At 38.3% G+C, this 22,446-nt stretch overlaps 1 protein-coding gene across 1 annotated transcript in view; it reads right to left on the minus strand.

Moving 5' to 3' along the window:
- Nucleotides 1-207: 207 nt before the first annotated feature.
- The window catches only part of LOC114260314 (agamous-like MADS-box protein AGL104), a 51,363-nt gene continuing 29,124 nt past the window's right edge, over nucleotides 208-22,446 (minus strand). The window contains exon 11 of the mRNA XM_028200405.2: nucleotides 208-478. Coding sequence (XP_028056206.2) covers nucleotides 453-478 — 26 coding nt within the window. The 3' untranslated portion in view covers nucleotides 208-452. The remainder of the gene's footprint in view (nucleotides 479-22,446) is intronic.

The raw sequence follows: 22,446 nt of genomic DNA on the forward strand, positions 1-22,446 counted from the left end.
ATGCACAACTTATCACTTACTTATTAGATGCATGCAACTTAAATCTATTCTAGACATTCAAATGCTCAATGGATATGTGTGAGAGATATTAATTAGTGTTTTGATACCATTGTCATGACCCAAACTCGCCCCTAAAGGTTCAGGCCACGACCGGCTGTAATTAGGCCTCAAAGACAAAATTCAAAAATATTTAATTAACATCGGGCCTGAAGCGGAAGCAAAACAAAAAGATATTATCCATTGAGCTGTGCATACATGAAGAACCAAAATATTTAAAACATTCAGACACATTTTAATATATGCATATGCAAATCTTATACATCTCACACATTACATATAATACTTTTAACAAAACATAAAACTTAGTAAGCTTGATAAAATAAAACTAAAGCCTCAACACAGAGGCACTGCTCGGGTGGCTTGACAAAAGGGGGCGGACTCCAAGTGAAACTCTAATGCTGATCCTTCAATTGCTCACCTACATATATATAAGGGAAAGGGTGAGCTAAAACCCAGTGAGTAATACCAAAATACAGAGGTTAATGAATGAAATCCACAACAATTTAAAAGCATGTCTTACAATTGTCAAAGTGAATCTTATATCATTTTCAAAACAAAGTATTTGCCATATTTTTACATTTCCAAATATCATATAAAATCATTTTCAAAGCGAAAATTTATCGTATCGAAATCCATACCTTTTCAAATGAAACATATATCTGAGTCAAACAAAGCATTTTCCACATTGAATCCATTAACAAAACATTATACATGGTACATCCAATAGCGCAAAGCAAAGGGCCCCGAAGGCATGCATCAAAAGGACTATTAAGGTCAGTAAAGGGACCACATGGGTCTAAACAAAGGAACCATCTTGGCCAAGCAAAAGGACCAGTCAAGTCAACATCAAAGATCTTTGTACTCATATAACAAAAGGCCTTGGTATTATTTACCCCAAGTAAGGGCCTTATCAACAAAGGGCTATGGTATTGTTTCCCCCAGGAAAGGGCCTCACTAAAGGATGCCACAATTCTTTCTTAAAAAGGGACTTCATCCATTCATATAAAATAACATTTCAAAATAATCATCATGTAACAATTTTCAAAACATGTTTCGAACATATCTGTATAGAGATATTATTCACAGTGGGCGTGACTCAAATGTAACTCCTCGGATGTCCAACCTACACAAAGCACATAAACGAACACATCGAAACACAATATTACCCTGTTATTCATTTCTTTCTAAATAAACTGAATTCCCACTTCACTTATTCTTCAATTACTTATGTTGGGTTTTTATCATAATTAACTCTTAATTAAATTCTTATTTTTCTTTCTTAACCAATTGACTTATGTGGGTTCTTAACTTAGTAATCCTCAAAGAGTCATACTTTATGCCTAAGAATGCTTGGGAAGAGAGAGAATGAAAATATGAAAATGATGTAATTTTTCAAAACATGATGAAAAGGCCCAACCACTCAAGCTACCTCTTGGTCGCTTGAGTGGACTACACTGTTTGCAAAAATACTAGATGCCTATTATATGCGCTCAAGCGGTGATTATACCGCTCTAGCGGTCTGTAAATTTCTGGGCTCCGAAATGTAATAACAAGGGGCATCAAACACATTTCCAAAACTTGAATTCTTGTATGCCTTGATCAAAACCATGAAAATACTTTAGAAAACATAACTATATGCTCCTTTATAAACCATTTGCCCAAACCCCTTTTTAATTTAACAAGGATTGATCCAAAACTTCCATGCATGTAAAGGATTTGAAACTCTTTTCTTCTTCTTTCTCAAAACATGAACTTGAACTATAAAATTCATGAAATTAATCCTTCAAATCTTTTAGAAATCCATGATGCATGTGTTCTTATCAAAGTGAGGGTGGGTCTTTAGATGAAATTTCACGCTCTTATGAATTTCTATTCAATCAATGAGTTTGTTTCAAATCTGCAATAGGTAAAAGGTGTTTTGGTCATGCATGTTAAGTTGGATTGGTGGGTTAAGTCTGATGCAGTCTTGAAATTTGGCTGCTAGGAGGTGATGCTTGAGTTGGAATCTCTTCAACTCTCATCTCTTTTCTTGTTTTGTTTCTTTCTTATTTTTTGTTTTGTTTTTGTTTGCTATTGGGCTGCACATGATTGTCCTTGTGTTGGATGTCAACCTACTTGGGATGCCTTACTTTGGCAATGATACAATTCTTCTAAAGCTTTTTTTTTTTTTATCAAAAAATATGTAATATGTTTTTCCATTAATGCGACGATAAATGAACAACTACAACAACATCAGATCTAAGATTCGTAAGTTGTATTGTGGGTGTTGATTTTTGACCTCACAACCAAACATGGAACTTAAATGGAAAGTACGCGACAAAATAGATTAAACCAAACACTTGCCAACAAGAAAATGAGAATACCATGGTGGCTCATCCACCCGGGGGCACTTCGACGATCAAATCAGTCAACTTATCTCTCAAAGATATCAAACTAGTACTCAGTGTACAAGTAAAAGCCTACCTTAGACCCGCGGGGGTGCCTTACTTTTATAGCAAAAAGTGCCCTTGTCCCCTAGAAGTCTCATTTCATAAGACTCACGCACAATGCTCATCTCAGACTCTTAGTTAGATATGGATGAACTCCTTAAAACCGTTATCCCTATGCAAAATAAGCACATCACTTATCTAGGACTCTTGTCCTTTATCTAAATATCTTGGATTCCGGTATTACCACACATGATCTCAGCAATACCATAATCATATCAGCGATCTGGCTCGTTCACATAGCACCTCAGTTGACGCCTCGATGGCACCTCGGCCGACACCTCAATGGCACCTCAGCCACATGGCATGACCCTAAAAATACATCTCCACAACTACCCCCTAGGTTCTATTACCTTGGCAACCAGAGGTAATGGAACGTATATCATCTGATCCTCCAATATGCTGGCTAATTAACATGCTAGGGATACTCCCCCAATAGAGATCATGATTCGTCGACATCAAGAAACAAGGACTCAAATGTCCACTCATCAAAAAAATCAAGAATCAAGAACCAAGGATCAGGAACCAACATGTTCTGAGATCAACATCTTGAGATTGCACTACTAGTCGACATCATGGTGCACTAGTTCAAGAATTCCAAGAATTCCAAATGCGCACAAGCTGTCATGCATAACTTTCCCAACCGTTTATCCATGTGGCACTACCCCACTGGTTCGTACTCATCACATGTCAAATACGTCGCTTCGTTTCTGTCCTATGCCGCCTGACATTAGCGTAGGCACGTTTACCTAAGCAGTCTAATCAAGGTTCAGCTGGCATTTTCTCTTTTCAATAAAAAAAACTCCTTTTGTCTCTTCACTTTTGTAATTACAACTCTCTCTCTCTCTTCTACCAGAGCCTCTCTCTCTCTCTAGAATCTTCTCAAACCTTCATTGATATCCTTTGAAGCTTTCTACACCTGTTCTTGTTCACCTATCTCTGGTGAGGCATCAACCACATTGCTCTGACAGAAAGCACTATCTGACTTCGGCGAACACATTACCGGTGTCCATTTCCTTATTCCAAACATGTAAGTCCCTCAATCCTTTCGTTTAAGTTTTGATCTATTTGTCCTTTATATTCTTGAGCATGCCTTCATGTTTTATGTCTGTATATGCCCTTTGCACATCAATTTTCTAGTCTTTGAACACTGGCACTAGATTGTCATGATCATCATCCTCAATTCCTTGTATTTGTTGCACATGCGTTAATGCATGCCTTGAATGTGTTCTTGCTCTCTTCGTCTTCTGAATCTATGTTATCTTTTCTTGTTATTCCAAATTATTTCCTTCAATTCTTTGCCTATTTCGGTTGTTTTTACATAACTTTAGGCTTAGGATTTGCTAGATCACTCCTTACTTTAGGAAAATCGAAACTGATTGTACCCAAAACCTTTATTAGATTACCTAAATCACTGTTTTAATGTCCCTTAGGGTTATGCCGAGGTCCCTCTATCACTAGGAAAACACTCACGTATTGAAATCATATAAAACCCTCTTAATTGAGATCATGGGTATGTTCAAATGAAGAGTAGATTCCCCTAGTAAACTTGAGTATTTTCGCTAGGAATTCAACATCCCAGCTGACGTCCACCTTAGGCTTGCTAAAGAGCACGACTCTATTATGCCCGGGGAGAATTACATGCCCTTCCCTGTGGTATCAATTATTGAGGATGGAATCAAATTCCCCCTTGACATCCTTTTTCGAGAAGTGTTGCACTTCTATAGACTTAACCCTATGCAGTTGGCGACTAACACTTTTTAGGGTTATCAATGCTATAGCCGAGCTATGCCATTGTCAAAATGCTAAGATCACCCTTGCCGACATCCCATATTGTTATATCACGTGTAGCCTCAAGTCCACCAGTGGGTACACTTACTATTGTAACCCCGATCTTTTGCATACAAATTGATAGCCGACCTTCTAGACTTAAACAAGGGCATTGGAGAAGACAATCTCATTGTCTCGGCCAACTGAGAGTTTGCACTGGATGATGATCTCCACTTCTTCCCCTTGCGCCGAGGAGTTTTTAGGGAAGATGAGGGCAAGAACTTAGTCTCCCTAAACCATGCATTTTTAACATCACATTGCATACTTCATCATTTCCTGATGTTTTTCTCCTTTTACTCTTTTTTGCAGTGTTTCCTCAGCCGAGCATATCATTTTGGAAGTCATACGTCTAGAGCCCTGGCCTAAGACAACTTCTAGACTTACCTATCCAGGACCGCAAGGCCTCCATCCTTCTCAACTACGTCCCAACATATTGGTCCCCTCTACCTGACATCTCTGCCAGGAGCAAAACTCCACCATTTGCAATGACACCACCAGTTACATCCTCCTTCCGCACAGACCAAGCTTCCACTGCTGATCTAGTCAACCAGCCATCAACATCGGCTCCATCATAACATATTCCACCAGCCCAACGCCAGCACCGTTGTTGACCTCCAAACGTACCAGTTGGGAGGACACATAGTAAGAAATGTTGAGGTGCAGACGCTCCAATATGCGATCCAATTGCACTTCCTGTATTCAGACTTGGCACCAAAGTGACCATCGCTGTCACCTCTGCCAAAATGGATCGCAAACCTGCCATAACTGAGGATCTTCTCGCCGATCTACCCAACATTGAAACTGTGCAATCCACTTCCTCCCTTAAATCTGTCTAGAAGCCTAAGAGGGTGAAGAAGGCCAATGCCACCGTTGTTCCTTGTGACGAAGAAAGGGATGTAGAGGATTCAGTGCCAATTTCCAAATTAGTCGAGGCTGATAAGAGACCAGTTATGGGTGACTCCACAAAGGTCCCACTAGCAAAGAAGTCAAGGTTCGTCGGGGCCAAATGGTGAAAGGGACGTCCTTCCTGAGGACGCTTGGCTCCCCGAGATAAGGGTGGGTGACCTACTACTAAAGGTCGGCAATACTGCGATCAAGAATGTGGAGGTCGGAGCTGCTCGGACCACTGGCCTACTTCTGCCCACTAATATGGACGAGATTAGTGATTATAACCAATATGACAATTTTGCCTTGATAATGAGGCACTCTGTCTTGGTAAGATTATTCATTTTTTTTTAATTTCTATATTTCTTATACTTAGTGAAATTTTACTAATTCCCTTCTCTTTTTTACAGGCCATCTAGTACGCGCACTCCCATGCGGTCAAAGTCGAGTTAGTAAATAAGTACCTCACCAAAAAAAACAAAGGAGGCTGCAGGCTTACTTTCCAAACTCAACAAGGCTGAGGCTAAAATCAAGAGCCTAATGGATATGGCCAGTGCAGCTAAGGCAACCGAGAACAGGGCTGAGGCAATTGCCAAAGCTACTAGGGCAGCCACCAAGGTTGTCGAGGACAGAGCTACCGAGGCCGAGATCACCATGAAGGAGGCCTTGGAGACCAAGGAGGTCAAAATAAAGATGACTGATGAGATAGCATACGCAGAGGAGCAGGCCGATCCCCGGGACCAGTACAAGAAACAAGTTAACCTAGCCTGTAACAAAGGTTATTACGTTAGTTGGGTAGCTACGCTGAAGAAGCTGTCAGTCCCCGAGGACTCCCCTTTGTGTGACATCAGTCAGTTGGATGTGCCGTTCCTCCTTCTCCAGTCCAATTCGAAGAGGTGCAAGAGGAAGAAAAAGAGCAAGAAAAGAGGTTGTTGCTGACGCCACTACCAGTTTTGTTGGAGCCTGGTCCCCGACTCTGAATGATCAAGTCCTGGACCTAACTGAAGAGGATGGGGATAAGGTCTCCAAGAGCCCTTTCCCTAAAAATGCCAAGGTCATTGCTGTCGAGAAAAGTCTTAATGAAACTCTGAAAGAAATAGACGAAGAGATAGCGGCCGAGGTTGGGAAAGTGGCACAGCAAGCCGATGACGATGTTCCGGATCCTAGTACTTGGGATTTTTCTTTCTTTCAATTTGTACTTTTTTTTTCTTGCTTTTCTTTTCCTTCTAAGGCCGAAATGCCGTATGATGTAATAGAACAACTACTTTCTTTGAATGCAAGTCTGGTCTTTTTTCACCAACTGTTTCAAGTCTTGTATGATTGTTTCTTTCTTGTATAATCTTGTGAATTCTTCTGAGTATGATGTCTTCTCGACTCAATATCTCGGGCTAATGTATCTCTGATAGAACCACTATTCGTCATCTTGGATTGACCATCTTGTATAACTTCAACTTGCAAAAATTCATATCGGCTAACTTTAACTTGCAAAATTTTTTGATTTTTTTTTTACAAGTGTTATACTTTACTTATTTATGCACTCTGCCCCCTAATGTGAATTCACTTTGGTTCGCATTAAGGATGCATTGTCTGAATCTTGCTTAAGTCTGACTAGGGCATCCATGACCGAGGTCATCGTGTTTAGCTCGTCTAAACAAAACACTTAAGGCTTAACCTTAGTGCATCGAGAGTACTATCTTACCTTGACTTTTCATACAAACTAGCTATATCATGGTTGGTTTTGTATTGTTTCTTATTGAAACATCTCTTTAACTTAGCTTATCATTGCAAGTCTAAGTTAATCATCTTGTTCACCTTGGGAACATTGACTTAAGACTCTTCAATCTTATTTAACAGTTATAAATTTCAACAACATTTTGCAAAGAACAAAATCGAACTAGTATTTAATTAATACTTCGGCTAAATCATTCAGATTACATATCAAAAACTTGAAAACTTAATGATAAAAGAATTTCAAATTGCTGGTATTCTATGGTCTTGGTAGTTCCTTGCCATCACTGTCCTCTAGTCGGTAAGCGCCGTTGTTGGCGACCGAGATGATTTTGTATGGTCTTCTTAGTTTGGGCCAAGCTTACCCTCCCTAGGATCTTTTTTGTTGCTAACAACCTTCTTTAGGATGAGGTCCCTAATTTGGAACTCTCTAGGATTCACCTTCTTATTGTATGCCCTTGCAAGTCTCTACTAGTATGCCCTTAGCCAAATTGCTGCTCTTTCTCTCCTTTCTTTAATTAAGTCAAGATCTCAAGCAAGGAATGCTTCGTTTGTCCCATTTTCTACTCCTTGAGTTATGATTCTAGAAATGCCAATCTCCAAAGGTATGATGGCCTCGGTGACATAAGCCATGGCAAAAGGAGATTCACCAGTAGATCTTCTCGGCGTAATGTGATATGCCCATAAAACATTAGGCAACTCCTTTACCCACTTGCCCTTGGCAGCTTCCAACATCTTCTTAATTCCATCCAGGATGGTCTTGTTGAAGGTCTCAGCTTGGCTATTGCTCTGAGGAAAGCTGGGAGTTGAGTAGTAGTTTTTGATCTTATACTTCGTGCATAAGTTTTTGACCAACTTGCTATCGAACTAGGTGTCATTGTCGGCCATAATGGCTCTTAGGATCTCAAATCTGGTAATAATGTTCTTCCAAATGAAATTTCTAACATCCATATCCCAGATTTTGGCTAGAGGTTCAGCCTATACCCACTTTGTAAAGTAGTCTGTGGCTACTAATAGGAACTTTCTTTGCCTAGCTGCCTTGGCCAATTGCTCAATCAAATCCATACCCCAATGGACAAATGGCCAAGGACTGGATACTGGGTTAAGATCTCCAGCTGGATGATATATCAAAGGTGCAAACTGTAGCCACTTCTCGCACTTCCTAACATAGGCATCAGCATCTTTTTGCATGTAAGGCCACCAATATCCTTGCGATATGGCTTTGTGTGCAAGGGATCTGCCCCTAACATGGCTTTCAAAAACTCTTTCGTGGATCTTGTACAATAAGTTTTCTAACTGGAAAGGATGCACACATTGAAACAAGGGTCCAGTGAAGGACCTTCTGCTAATAAGCGGAATCTGACCGGCTTCAGTCTGATCTTGTATGCCTTCTTTTTGTCCATTGGCAACTGGCGATTTCTAATGAATTTGACCAAGGCATCTATCCAACTTGGGCCCAACTCTACGCGCATTGCCTCATATTCTATTATTAGGGGTTCTACACTTGGTCTTGATAGATAATCTACCATTATTGCTCTCGGCGTATCCAACTTTATGGCACTGGCAAGGTTAGCCAAGGCATTAGCATAACTATTATCTTATCGATAGACCTGCTCTAGCCGACAACTCCAGAATTGTTCTAGTAACTTGATAACCTTTCTGACATATTCCACTATCCTCTCATCTCGAGCTGCGTATTCTCTTGTTGCTTGGTTCATGATGAGTTAGGAGTCACAATAGACTACCACCTCTTCGGCTTTGACTGCTGCCACCAATTTTAATCCATCAATTAGTGCCTCGTATTATGCTTCATTGTTTGAGGCCTTGAACCCCAGTCCGATTGACTGCTCTATCATTTGTCCATCTAGTGAGACTAGCACTACTCTTACTCCCGCTCCTTGTTGGTTTGAACTACCATCAACAAAGAGGTGGAAGGACTTGCCGTTGTAGATGTCATAAGGCTTCAATTTTTCTTGATCTTTCTTCAATCCTGCTGGCATAGAGTTCTGTGGTGCCAGCTGCGCTTCTTTTGGTTCTTCTGTGCACCCTAGGCCGAGATTTACTAGTTCGGGCTTCGGGCTTACACTTGGTGTGAACTTAGCAACAAAAGTCTGCCAAAACATGACCTTTGATTGCTGTCATTGGTCTATATTCTATGTGATATTCACCTAGAACGACAACCCATCGTGTTACTCTGCTTGTCAAGTCCCCATGTTATAGCAAGGACTTCATTGGATGCTCTGTGAGCACCACCATCTTGTGAGCTTGAAAGTAATGGTTTAGTTTCTTTAATGCCATTACCAAGGCGAGTGCTAGTTTTTCCAGAGGTAGGTACCTCGTTTCTACTATTGCTAGGGTTTTGCTCATGCAATACACCACCTTCTGCTCTCCTTCTTCTTTTCAGATGACTATGGCACCGATGGCGTGGTCCGAGATTACCAAATATAGAAATAGATCTTCTCTCGAAACTAGATTTGACAATATCTGTGGGGTTGTCAAATAGTTTTTCAAGTCTACTAGGGTAACTTCGCATTCATCTATCCATAGAAAGTCTATGGCCTTCTTCAACAGTTGGAAGAATGGCTTGCACTTGTCCAAACTCCGGCTAATGAATCTGTTCAGCACAGCTGTCTTGCCGGTCAGAACTTGGACTTGTTTTGCTGTTGTCAGGCTCTTTAGATCAAGGATGACCTTGATCTAGACGGGGCTTGCTTCAATTCTTTTTTTGGTCACTAGATATCTAAGAACTTACCAGACCCCACTCCGAAAGTGCATTTTGAGGCATTCAGACGAAATCGATATGCCTTCAGGATATCAAAAACATCTTTCAGATAAGCTAAATGATCTGAAGGTTCCTTGCTTTTCACGACCATGTCATCAATATAGACTTCCACGGTTTTCCTAATCTGATGTTTGAACATCTTTTTACTATCCTCTGGTACATTGCCCCTGCGATCTTCAGTCCAAAAGGCATCACTCTATGGCAGTAGTGTCCCTTTGGAGTGATGAATGTTGTTTTCTCTTCATCTGGAGTGCACATTGTGAGGCCTTTGAAAATTCCTTTCTTTTAAATTATTTCTTTTGAAGTCCCTCAATTACTTAATTAATTGTAATTTTAACCCTAGAATCAAAATACATGCGCCAACTGAAAGCTCTCAAACCCTAATCGATTTTGGTAACTTAGGAATCATTTATAATATCCTAATACTGATTAATTGAAACCTTAAATGTGGGATTACGACTTAAAATCCTAGGTTTTTCTGGTTTTCATCATGTTCGTCGGTTGATAGTCTTTTTATTAGAAAAAAGAAATCCAAACCGAATTAGATTCTCTAACAGTAATTTAGTTTAATTCTGCACTAAAATAAATATTCCAATTCATAAATTAAACCCAAAGCCCTCACATTTTATTAAATCACTAATTGACCACAAACTAGTAATAATATACTTGTACCTTTAAACCAATTTCATACACTATATTTTGAGATTTCCAACAATTGTACACAAGAAAACAAATAAAATAATTCCCTCAAATCTCCCCTCACATGGCTGGCCACTCTAGGGAAGTGAAGTGAATACAACTTTTTCAAACAATATCCATGAATTCATGGAAAAAGCTTGCTAGTACCCCCAAAACATAGAACTGTGCTTCCACCTTAAGTTCAATCCTAACCAAGGCCTAACTAGATCATGATTAATTGCATAATTAAGGCCTCGAATAATTCACTATTCCATTAAGTTCCAAGTAAATTCAAAATATCCAATCCATTTCCAACCAATGGGTACTTTAGATCTTTTGCACCAATTTTAGTACAAATAAAACCCCTCCCTTAGCATTTTACAGACAAGAACACATACACAAACACTCTATTCGGTTGTGAGGAAGAGAGGGCAAGAGAGTGAGCTTGGTGGAAGAAAGGAAAGAAAGGGAAGGTCTTGTTAGCAAACCAACCATGCCACAAGTAAGCCACATCACCATCTTTCCTTGTATTTCCTTTTTTCAAATACATGTTATGTTGGAAATTTTGTGGGGTTTAGAACCCATACCCGATTAGGTCGCCCATGGTGGCATGACCCATGACCTATTAAGAGACCCTTATTAGCAGAGATTCATTTTGAATCAACTTGTCCTTAGGATAAGTGCATATAACCCACTATCTCATCTCTTAAGGAGATAAAGTTTTGGGTGGTTATAACTCTCCCATATAATATACGTATTATTTTTGGGAGAGTAAGAATTTTAACTGTAAGTGTAATCTGCTAGTCTCTCTCTTTGTCTCCCTTATCCTTTTCTCTCTATGAATTCTCTCCATGAAAACACAGAACTATGCCTTTGTATTGTGAATAGTGTGGGTAGTTCTCTAGTAGTTCTACTCTACTGTTGGGAATTATTCAAAGACACTAACAGAGGCACCTGATTCACCCACATGATCCATAGATTCGGTTTGAGTGTGAAAGGTATGCCCGAATCTATTTATTTCTGCTAATTATTATTTCTTATTTTTCCTACATTGGTATCATAGCCAAATGTTGGGTGTTTTCGTGTTTTTTTTGCATAAATATATGTATAGATATGATTTGTGCATAAAATTAATGTTTTGCGAACCATCTCTGATTGTCCTGAATTTTATATATGTTTAGTCTATATTATTTAGATCATATCTGCAAATATTTGCAAAAATTAGACGGTCAAATTTTGAGAAAAATGAAGATTTATATTTGATTTTCGTAAATTTGAGTGCATGTTGGTTTTACATGTTTTGTTTTCATGTTGTGAAAATTATATATCTGAAATCCTTGTTTCGAGACCTTCAAAATAGTATATTATGGGCTTGATTTCGACTTACGATTGAGCAGAAAACTCAAAGCCTAGTTTTGGAGAAGAAGACAAATTTGCTGACGTCATCAGCACAGTTGACTTGATGTTGACTGACATGTTGACGTCATTTGCTTAGGTAAGCATTGGTGCAGGCGTTGTTAAGGCTTTATTTTTTTTTTTAATATAATTTAAGAACTACGTTAATTGCTTTTAGATTATTTGTTATAATTCTAATTGAAGCATGGCTGATATCGTTGGACTCATAATTAATTTTTCTACAGGTAGTTAAAGTTTCAGAATTTTATGAAAAAAAAAATATTTTTCATTAATGAATAATTCAATATTTTTACGTTAAATTGCTCTTGGGGGAGCATGACTTGGATTCTTGACTTGAAAGTTTTACACTAGACTACTGTTATATGATCTTATTTACTAGTATGATTTTTGTATTTTTTCAGATTCTATAATATTTATTTCTAATTTTCTATGTAATTATTAATTACTTGTAATTCTAGAAAATTTCAAAAAATTACAAAAATTATAAAAATATGTTATGGCATTATTTAAATATTGTATACAGCATGTTAAGTTCTTTTAAATGATGAGAACTTGTAGTATGTTGTTATTTTAAATTGCATGATTTATTTATATTGGTGAATTTTAATTCCATGATCAAATATTCTAGCTTGTTTTCTTTTATGAATTACATTGAGATGTTATCATGTGGAGTAAAATATTTTATCATGCTTTAGACATGCCACAGTTAGTGGCAGGTTATTCGGTTGAGAAAAATCTTTGTAGATTTACTCCCGAAAACTAATATTTTGAATTAAATTAAATTTTGCATAATTATCACGTGTGGCGCAAGAGACGATTACGAGCATAGTGAATTTTTGATCTTGCGACTTGTGTAATATTGTTACTATTTAATTTAGTTTTTTGTAGCAAAATTCTATTGTGATATGCTAATCAAATTAATCTCAATGCGTATTTTTGTTTCCTCTAATTGACTTAGTTTATGGAAGTTAATTTGGTGGACCTAGACTTAGTAGACATGTTCAAATGTGAACAAGGTAATCCTATTCTTTAGATGAAAAAAAAAAAAAAAGTCTTGGAGACTTTAGGTTAGACCTTAATTAAGCCAAAGTAAGGAAACATGACTCAACGTCGCTGTGATTTTGTTGCCTTGTTTGGCATAATAAGAATTGATGTGTGTGCTATGATTAGTAGCATGCTAAGCAATTTTGTTTGACGAGTTTGGAGTTGTGGGATTTGTAAGCCCTCAATAGATCTAGATGTGATCCTGACTATTGAGCTGTGCAGATTGACTTTGTAATTTGACTTTTAATAATGTTGCATCATTGGATGAAGCAATATCCCAGAGTTACATCATCCAAGATATGCACTTAAATGAGTTAGTCACTAAATGTAAGATGAGTAACCAGTATGAGCAGTGTTTTTCTCTCTACCCACTTGATGGGAGTGGATGGAGCAAAATTTCACGCACTATAATAGTGTGCGTTGAAGTATCACTTAAAGTTAAGGGATTAGTGCTTAGAAGCTACAAAATCTATTAACACTAAGTGAGAAGATTAGCACCTAGTGGCTGCAAAATCTATTAGCACTGCCAACTTATTTAAATCTGGACGCTTCTTGTCTCCACACTTGAGTGTGAAACATGACGAGGAGCTTCTTTGTATGATTCTTTAGCCAAGCTAACACTTTTGAATGGCGTTTACCACTAAGTGCAAAAGTTGCAGCATAGTAATGAAAAGGTCAAGGCCAACAAAGTTGTTATGACTCTAAGAATTTGACACATCACTCGTGAGAGCATTGTGTTAAATTAGACTCTTTAGCCTAATTCACAACTAAGTTGCTTCAGGAGCTGTCATAGATTGATATCTTATTCTCTCCTTTTTGTGGATAGTAGAATTAATTGCAACTAAGTTGTTTTAGGAGCTGTCATAGATTGATAGCTTATTCTCTCTTTCTTGTGGATAGTAGAATTAAATGCAATTAACTATGGAGTGAGAAACAGAGATGGCAAGAGGAGTATCATCATGTTTCAACTAGATGCAGTAAAGTATATGGAGAATAAAATTGGCTTGAAGGTGCAGGGGATTAGCACTTACTAGTTAAATTTGCGACTTAGGCGCACTTGATATCTCCATGACATCCTTTTATGATCTAGTGAACATTAGTTAGTCATGAGTCATTACCTAGTTGGGCCTAAACCTTTACACTTGTCTTTGGGAACTCACACATTAGGATGATTGAAATTAGTTTGTGACATTGGTCATAAACCGGTGGCTTGTTGTACTTAATCACATTAATGACAAGATGGCATAGACGGTTTGAGTAGGCCCTCTCAGACCCACTCGCTTGTGGCATCTTGCTCTTATGTGAATGTGTAACTTTGTTCGCAATGGTTGCGCACAAGTAAGTAGGAAAGCCGCAAAAGGGCATCTGTATTGGCGCATTTAGTCCACTATGATATTTGTGACTAGGTATGTGTAAGGGTATGATAGCTAGCCCCAATCTCGACACATTTATACGATACGCATCTTAGTCAAGATTATTTGATCTCCCATAAGTCAGAAGTTTTAAGATGATTTTTGACATTGCACATATGAGTTCGAGATCAATTAGATAAGAGCTTTCATGCTTTTAGTTGTGACCGAGGTGGCGAGTATCCATTTGAGTTGTTTAAAATAAAACTCGGTGAAAATTGATTATTCCTAGTACTCAGCAACACAATGGTATAGTAGAGATAAGGAATTAAGTATTTTTTATGTTAGGTAGATGATGGCACAATATGTTTCCCAATTGGGAATTGCACTTTAGTTTGTTGCCTATGTCCCTAACAAAGTGTCGTCCTTATCAGATTTTACACTCTATTTGAGTAATGGGTTAGCAGAGAGCCATTTGTGGGCGATCTGTAACCATCAAGCAGCTTATCTTTATTTTACTTTTGATAAGATTGTGATGTTAAGACCTAGAGTTCTATAGGGTATTATTGTATGCTGTCTTGTAAACACTCATAGTTATGTGGCGCATTATTGTATGCTGTTATGTAAACCCTCAGAGTCATGTGCTTATAAGTGAGCAGCTTTGTGGGAGTGTAACTAAGTCACATAAAGTTTTCTTAGTAAAGGTGACGTGAATAGAGTTTTAGAACTCTATAAGATAGAGAATTCTCAGTATGACACTTTATGTAGCCTAGTTGAGAATGGAAAGAAATTTCTAATATCCTGGGGAATGTGGGAGCGATGTGCCTACTAGTGGATGACTCCATTAGAGAAGAATACTCTACATTCTTAGTTTCATGGTAGCGAATGTGAAATTTTTCCACATCATCATTGGGTGATTAAGAGGGAAACATTCATGATTGCTTTACAAGATGATGAAGATCCTAGAATAATGCCAAAGGCTCTAGTCCCCTATTTTTATAAAGTGGATCAATGTTTCGCATTTTAAGACAGTTTTTGAGGATTAACCATTTCTAGGATTTTGTTGACTTTCTGCTATGATGCGAAAATGTTCTAAAGTAATGCACAATTTGGATAGCCATTTTTTGAAGCATAAGGCTCACTAGATACCAAAAAGTCGCACCATTGAGGAAGGTGTAGACCATTAGAAGACTTCCTCCTAGGGAGTAAGGTTACATCGACTTAGGCTACGATTGACATGAGTTCGGAATTTTGATATGTGGACGTTGTGACCCAATTTTTCGTTGGAGAATTGGATAAGTAGATCCGTAGGGATTTACCTTCTACTTTTATGGCGAAAAGTTAGGAGCGCAAAAAGATTGCTAGTTCCATTAAGTCTTTTATGGCCTAAAACAGTTATCTGAATAGCGGTTCTTAGATTTCATTAAGCCATGATAGGCTAATGATGATCGATGAAGACCATTGAGGCATGATCAGTGGTCTGAAAGAAGTTTTTTCTTACTTAGTCATTATGGGCCAGAAATTTATAAGGTTGTCACCACCTAGGGTTGGCAGTCCTCTATTTTAGATATGATGGACATGGGTGACATAATTTATATTCTCGGATGTACGATCCTTAGAGATTGTTCTGGGAGAATTCTTGGTTTGTCTTTGATGAATTACATAAGGAAAATCCTAGAATGATTCTAGATGTGAAATTACAAACCCATTGACTTACCTATCGGTAAAAGCTAGAGCCTTAGCTATTGAGTGAATCTTGGGATTGTCTTTCAGAGAAACAGATGACCCATATTCCTTGATCTATTGTTGTGGAAGCCTAAAGTACACTATGTGGGCGTATTCGGCATGATGAGTGTTATCCTTTGTAAATGGTCAACTGAGTATTTTAGACCTTGACCTTGCTCATTAGACACTGGATAGGATGCTCTACTGGTAATGCATAAATTTTTCCTTTGTAAGATTCAATGTGCTTGTTGGGCGCATCTTGAATGAATGGAAATTGGTCACCAAAATATATTTAGAGAGGTAATTGTGCAAGAGGTAGTGATCTTGAACCACTTCATGTGAAGCACACATGGTGGATTCTATTGTATATGCTTATCGCAAGAGATGCTGATAGGGCTTATGTTTAAAATTTAGAATTGTGCAAACTTTGGTTGTGTTTTTTTTCAATCGATCACTTATTTTTGTGAGATTACAGGATATTAATGCTATTATGGTTTGTGTCATAATGATTAGTAGATGATGATATCAGCCTGCAAGATTGGCTCACTCACACGAGCAATTGCCCTTGGCGCTTGGGAGTGAGTAAGGATGAGACTAGTGGTTTATTTTATTTAGGGCCAAGAGAGGCTTAAATTATCCACTATGTATGTCACCTTGGTTGCAACCAAGATGAGGTCGTGTTAAAGACCAAACATGGATGTTAGTACCCACTTTCCATGTTGTGCCTGTTATGATTAGCCAAATGTGAGATCTCATTTGGCGCCTAGAAGGCGAGCAAATAGAGAATTTGGGTTAGGTGCTAGAAAGCGACTAGACTAAGATCTGTATGGTGTATCGAGTATGATGTCACTCTTTGGAAACCGTAGCATGTATTCATAATACATGTGCTTGGCGACCGAGTAATGAGGTGAGAGAATGGATCCCTGTTTCCTCACCGTGTGAGTCATACGTGTCATTGTTGATATGACTTTCACTTATGTACCCTTTTGTGACCTTTGACGATGTCATAAGGTAAAGGGTTGATGTTCTACTACTTTGGTATGTTACCTGCGGTTATGTATGATTCGGCCTTAAGGGAGATCACTGGGAAAGCGGTCGATCCTAAACTAAATGGCATGATGGCAAAGGGAAGATATCTAGTATTACACCACTGTAGTATATTCACTGCTGGCAACTCACATCACTTTGTATGAGACGCGGATTAAGTGTGAATATATTGCAAGAATTGAGGGGGTCAAACAAGCTTATTTAACGGGATTAGAGATATTTTTTAGACCAATGTAATTAGATGGATATGGGAAATATGAGACACTTTTTTTTTATTTTTAGGGTTGATGTCTCTATGCTGGCTCGTTTTTGAGTTTCTAGTGTAGAGCTCCCACATACAGGTGTTCTCAGTGGTCGTACAGTCTACTAGCTAGTATGCTCGTGTTTGATGAATAAATTGAGATAAAGGAAGCGCAGTGTCATGTTAGCACATGCTCGAGTGGGAGATGTTGGGAATTGGGTCGAGTTTAGAACCCATACCCGATTGGGTCGCCCATGGTGGCATGACCCATGACCCATTGAGGGATCCTTATTAGCAGAGATTTATTTTGAATCAACTTGTCCTAAGGATAAGTGCATATAACCCAGTATCTCATCTCTTAAGGAGATAAAGTTGTGGGTTGTTATAACTCTCCCACATAATATGCATATTATATTTGGGAGAGGAAGAATTTTTAACTGTATGCGTAATCTGCTAGTCTCTCTCTTAGTCTCCCTCATCATTTTCTCTCCATGAAAATACAAAACTATGCCTTTGTAATGTGAATTGTGTGGGTAGTTCTCTAGTAGTTCTACTCCCCTGTTGGAAATTATTCGAAGACATTAATAGAGGAACATGATTCACCAACATAATCCATGGATTCAGTTTGAGTGTGAAAGGTATGTCCAAATCTATTTATTTCCACTAATTATTATTTCTTATTTTTCCTACACATTATTAGAGATTTAAAATCATATTTTCAGATGTGTTGTAATGGTGTTCATGTGTTCAAAGTTGATGAATTGGGATTTGATCCTTCTTCAATTCATATTTCCTCTTAATAGATGCAAAACTACATTTTTCTTCCTATATCTCACATTATTTCCAAAGGCATACCATCACTCTAAAAATTTGAGTTATTGACACATTATTTAGTATGTTTTCATCACAAAAGAAGAGAAAAATTTCCTTTAGTTGGCCTCTTTTGTTACCAATCTTCTTATTTTGAGTATTGTGCGTGAAAAACCGGTTTTACAGCTAACTTTCAAAAATTCTAGAAAAATGCAGAAAAATCTCCTAGACCTTAGTTTTATGTCAAAAACTTCCTTAAAGAGTTATTTTTCAAGGAAAATTGGTTTCAGAGAAAAAGAGTGAGTGGTTTGTAAAAAATCCAATTTTCGTAACGGTCAACGAATCTGGACAGCGCTGGAGTGTTTCTTGAATAACTAAAAATCCAGAAAAGCTATTCCATTTCCAAAAAATATTCTGAAAATTAGATAAAATTCTCTACGAACCATAGGAAGGCCAAGTTTGCGAAATATCTAAAATAGTCCTTTTGAATTTAATCTTTAAGTGGTACTAAATTTGGAAATTTTGTTTTGCATTAGTGTTCTATGCTCTTGTGTTCATGGATATGCTTATTAATATATGATCATGTCTTGGTATGATATCACATATGTCATGGTTATATACCTTTTATTTTAGTCCTTCAATGATGCTCACATTTATGCAAATTTATTCGTTTGTTACTAGCTTGTACTAACTAACTTAAAACGTTAATCTAAACGGAAAACTTAATGGGGTGGCTAATGGGATTTCAATCACATGAGTATTTTTATGAGGTAAAGTTATATTTAAATTGAATTGGTTAGCGGGATGTGTTCTCTTTTGGAAAGTTAAAGTCTTGCGCAAGTGATTGTTTCGGAATCCTTGAACGGAGTGGTTGTATTCGGGCAGTAGGTGGTTTTGGTGTGAGGAGGGATTTGGGCAAGGCCCTATTTTACCATCTCTTTTGAGGTCCTCGGTTGGCACTATGCGGTATGTAACCGTTGGTAGACATTCGGGGTAAGGTCTGCAAAGTAGCAAAAGATGGGGCATACCAAATAATTCACGTCTGATTTTCGGGGTTGGAAGGAGGAAATCTCTTTGGGGAATTTCTAGACAACTTACAACTAACCATGTAACCCTTGTTGTTTACTTGAATATCATGTTTCTTTCCTCTATTGTTGTAATTGCAATTGTGTATTAGATTGGGAAAAATGGATGGGATGTGTGTGCGTTTAGTAGGCGTTCAAAGCTCATGGTGTTTCATGCCAGGTATCGAAGAGGATTTTGCAATACAAAACGACAAGCCAAAAACCTTCAAAGACTTTTGGTTGTCTTAGAGAAGTTAGATTGTATAGTCCATCTAAAATTCTATTTTTGGGATGTAAAATTGATGGAACTAACTTTTGTAACTGATGATATTTGTAACTATTCTCTTATTATTATATGTTTGTTTGTTTGTTTTTTATTTTATTTTTAAACAATATAGTTCCCTAAGTTGCTTATGAGACCTTGCGTCAATGCCTTTTAAGATCTGTCAAAAGGATAATGTGCTACCTAAGAAAGCTGGACTTGGAAGGGAAGCTAATTGGACTCCTCCGACGATCTGGGATCTTACTTGGTCATTGGCCATAAGACTCATTAGTGATTTTCCTTTGACTACAACCCTTAGTATAGATTTTGGGGCGTCACAATTTTGTATCAGAACCTAGGTTCAACCCTTAGCCCGCACAACCCAATAAGAAACTCTAGAATCCCTTACCCCTGTACACTAGTGTATTTTACTATCACACTATTATATCTATTTAAAAGAGACTAACAATTGAAAATTATCCTCTACCATAGGATGTCATCAGAAAACCGTCAAACAACCGACATTAGCCTCGATACATGGGAGCATTTCGCATGCAAAGTATGAGGGCCCTGTTCGTTAATACCTACTTTAGCCACCGACAATGTGAATATGCCACTGAAGAGATGATCATCAGGGAGATACGAAAAGTAGAGACGTACTACTATTACTATACGAAAGAGCAAAAGAGATCCTTGGTTTGACATCGCCTGCAGTACCTGAGTCATGCAGCAAAGAGAGTAGTCCGTAAGGAGCAGGATGACCAGAAGATGGACACCTTGATATGCTGAGCCTTAGTAGACAAAGCACCACACCAACACCCGGTGCAAATTGAGAGTAGCGAATCCCACTACCCTAGGCTGGACAACAGTCAGCCAGTAAAGGTAAAGCAACAACTAGTGCAGCCAAAAATAACCCTAGCATTTCCAATCGAGGTGTCATCAGAGCACGTCCTCCTTCATCGATATATGAAACCCACTCTTTTGGCCAGGCAACCGACTCAGCAGATGGGGATCTTGAAAAAGATTTCGACTAGTCTAGGAATGAGAGTTAATCTAAGGGTAGTACGCTAGGCTTTTGTGAGATCCACTTATAGTAAGGATTCTTAAGATATATGTAGTAACTTTGTGCCTATACTATGTGTAGTGCCATTTAAATGAAACTCTGATCTGGAAGCCTTTTGTATTGGTGCCTATTATAAATATATAAAGTGATGATTTGATCTATATCTATTGATTGTTACTTGCTTTAATATTTCGCTACACCTAAAGAAAACTAAACCTTAATTTCAAGTCTAGTAGAAAAATTACCTCCAGCTAGAAATCTAGAAACCAACTTATCATGTACCGTGAACATAATGGGAGATACACGAGCTAATGACTACTCAGAGACTAGCAACAATGCCCAGAACAGATCCAGAAATCAGCACGAGCCTGTTCCCGTGGGAATCAATATCCCTAATAATCTTGGGCATCAAATTCTGGAAAAACTAGGACAACTAAGGAACAATTGGCAAAACGAGAGGAATCGACTCTTTTTGGAATTCAAAAAACAAAGGCCTCTAAAGTTCACAGGATTACCAGACTCGAGAGTGGCTGAAAATTAGCTTTGGCAGATAAAGATAATGCTGGACACTATGGCGATAACTAAAGATGCCGACATAATAGCCTTGGTAGTATTCAAGCTAGATGATGAGGCTGATCATTGGTGGGAACTAATCAAGAATGCCTGTGACATTACAAATATGTCATGGAACCAGTTTAAGGAATTATTCCTGAATAAATATTTTCCAAGTACAGCTTGTCAAGAGTGAGTCAGGAAATTCCAAAACCTAGAGTAGGGGAATATGACCATAACCCAATACGCTGCAAAATTTGAAGAGCTAGCCTGCTATGCAACTAGGTATGTAGCAAATGATGAAGAGAAATCAAGGATGTTCAAATGGAGGCTGGATCTTACAATCAGGGGGAGAGTTCTACCGCAACGGCCCCACTCATATGTCGAGATATTGGAGACGACATTAGAATCTAAAAGGGAAGTAGCTAATGCTAGGAAAATTTAGAACAAGTAGAAAGAGGGGTCAGACATCTGTAGGACCTTAAAGGAACTAGAAGGAAAATACGGCCCCGAAGCCTTACTCAAGGCCACAACCACAACAGCAATGGCAATAACAGCAATAATAGATCCAGAAGGGAGGTTATCAATCAAGACTGACAGTACAAATCCAGTGCTTTCATTGTCAGCAGCTGGGGCACAAAAAAAGCGAAGCCCTCAACTCCATTCATTAGGACACCAGAGAGGAGGCTCTGAAGAAAATGCCAAGGCAATAGGTGGACAGAAGCCCTGGTTAAATAAGATGGGATCTACCAAGCAGCAATACCAAAAAAGTGGAAAAACTCAAAATGCTAGGGCCAGTGGCAATCAGAAGACAACCAGCAGAGTATTTGCCCTGCAAGAAGAGGAGGGGGACCCATCTCTAACTGAGGGTAATTTAGTACTATATAATTCTTGGGTGCATGTTTTATTTGATACTGGTGCATCTCATTCTTTTATATCCTCTGCTTGTGTTAAGTCATTAGAACTTGTATGTAAACCCTTAGAAACTGCCTTAAGTATAATATCACCTATGGGAGGGTGCGTTTGGATAGGGTTGATCTATAAGGATTATAAGATAAGAGTCTCGGACCTATGCCTGACTTGCAACCTTAGTGTCATTGAGATGTCGAACTTCGATATCATTTTAGGCATGGACTAGTTGTTCGCCCATCGAGTAGTGATCGATTGTTGTCAAAGGAAGGTAGTGGCTCACGCGCCTGACGAAATACACTTCCAGTTTAAGGGGGATAGACAAGATTCCCTAACTTCAACAAAATGTGGGGCAAGGTGGCATGATCAGCTTGCGGGTAGGGTAGCAAGTTTTATTTTAGATGAGGAGGACCAAGTAGAATTAGAACTTCTGGGAGTAGTATGCGAATATGCATATTTATTTCCTGAGGAATTACCAGGATTGCCATCAACTCGGGAGGTAGACTTTAGTATTG

This window comes from Camellia sinensis, chromosome 6 (assembly GCF_055761805.1).
Source record: "Camellia sinensis isolate YWXY chromosome 6, ASM5576180v1, whole genome shotgun sequence".
In the NCBI taxonomy this organism is placed as follows: Eukaryota; Viridiplantae; Streptophyta; class Magnoliopsida; order Ericales; family Theaceae; genus Camellia; species Camellia sinensis.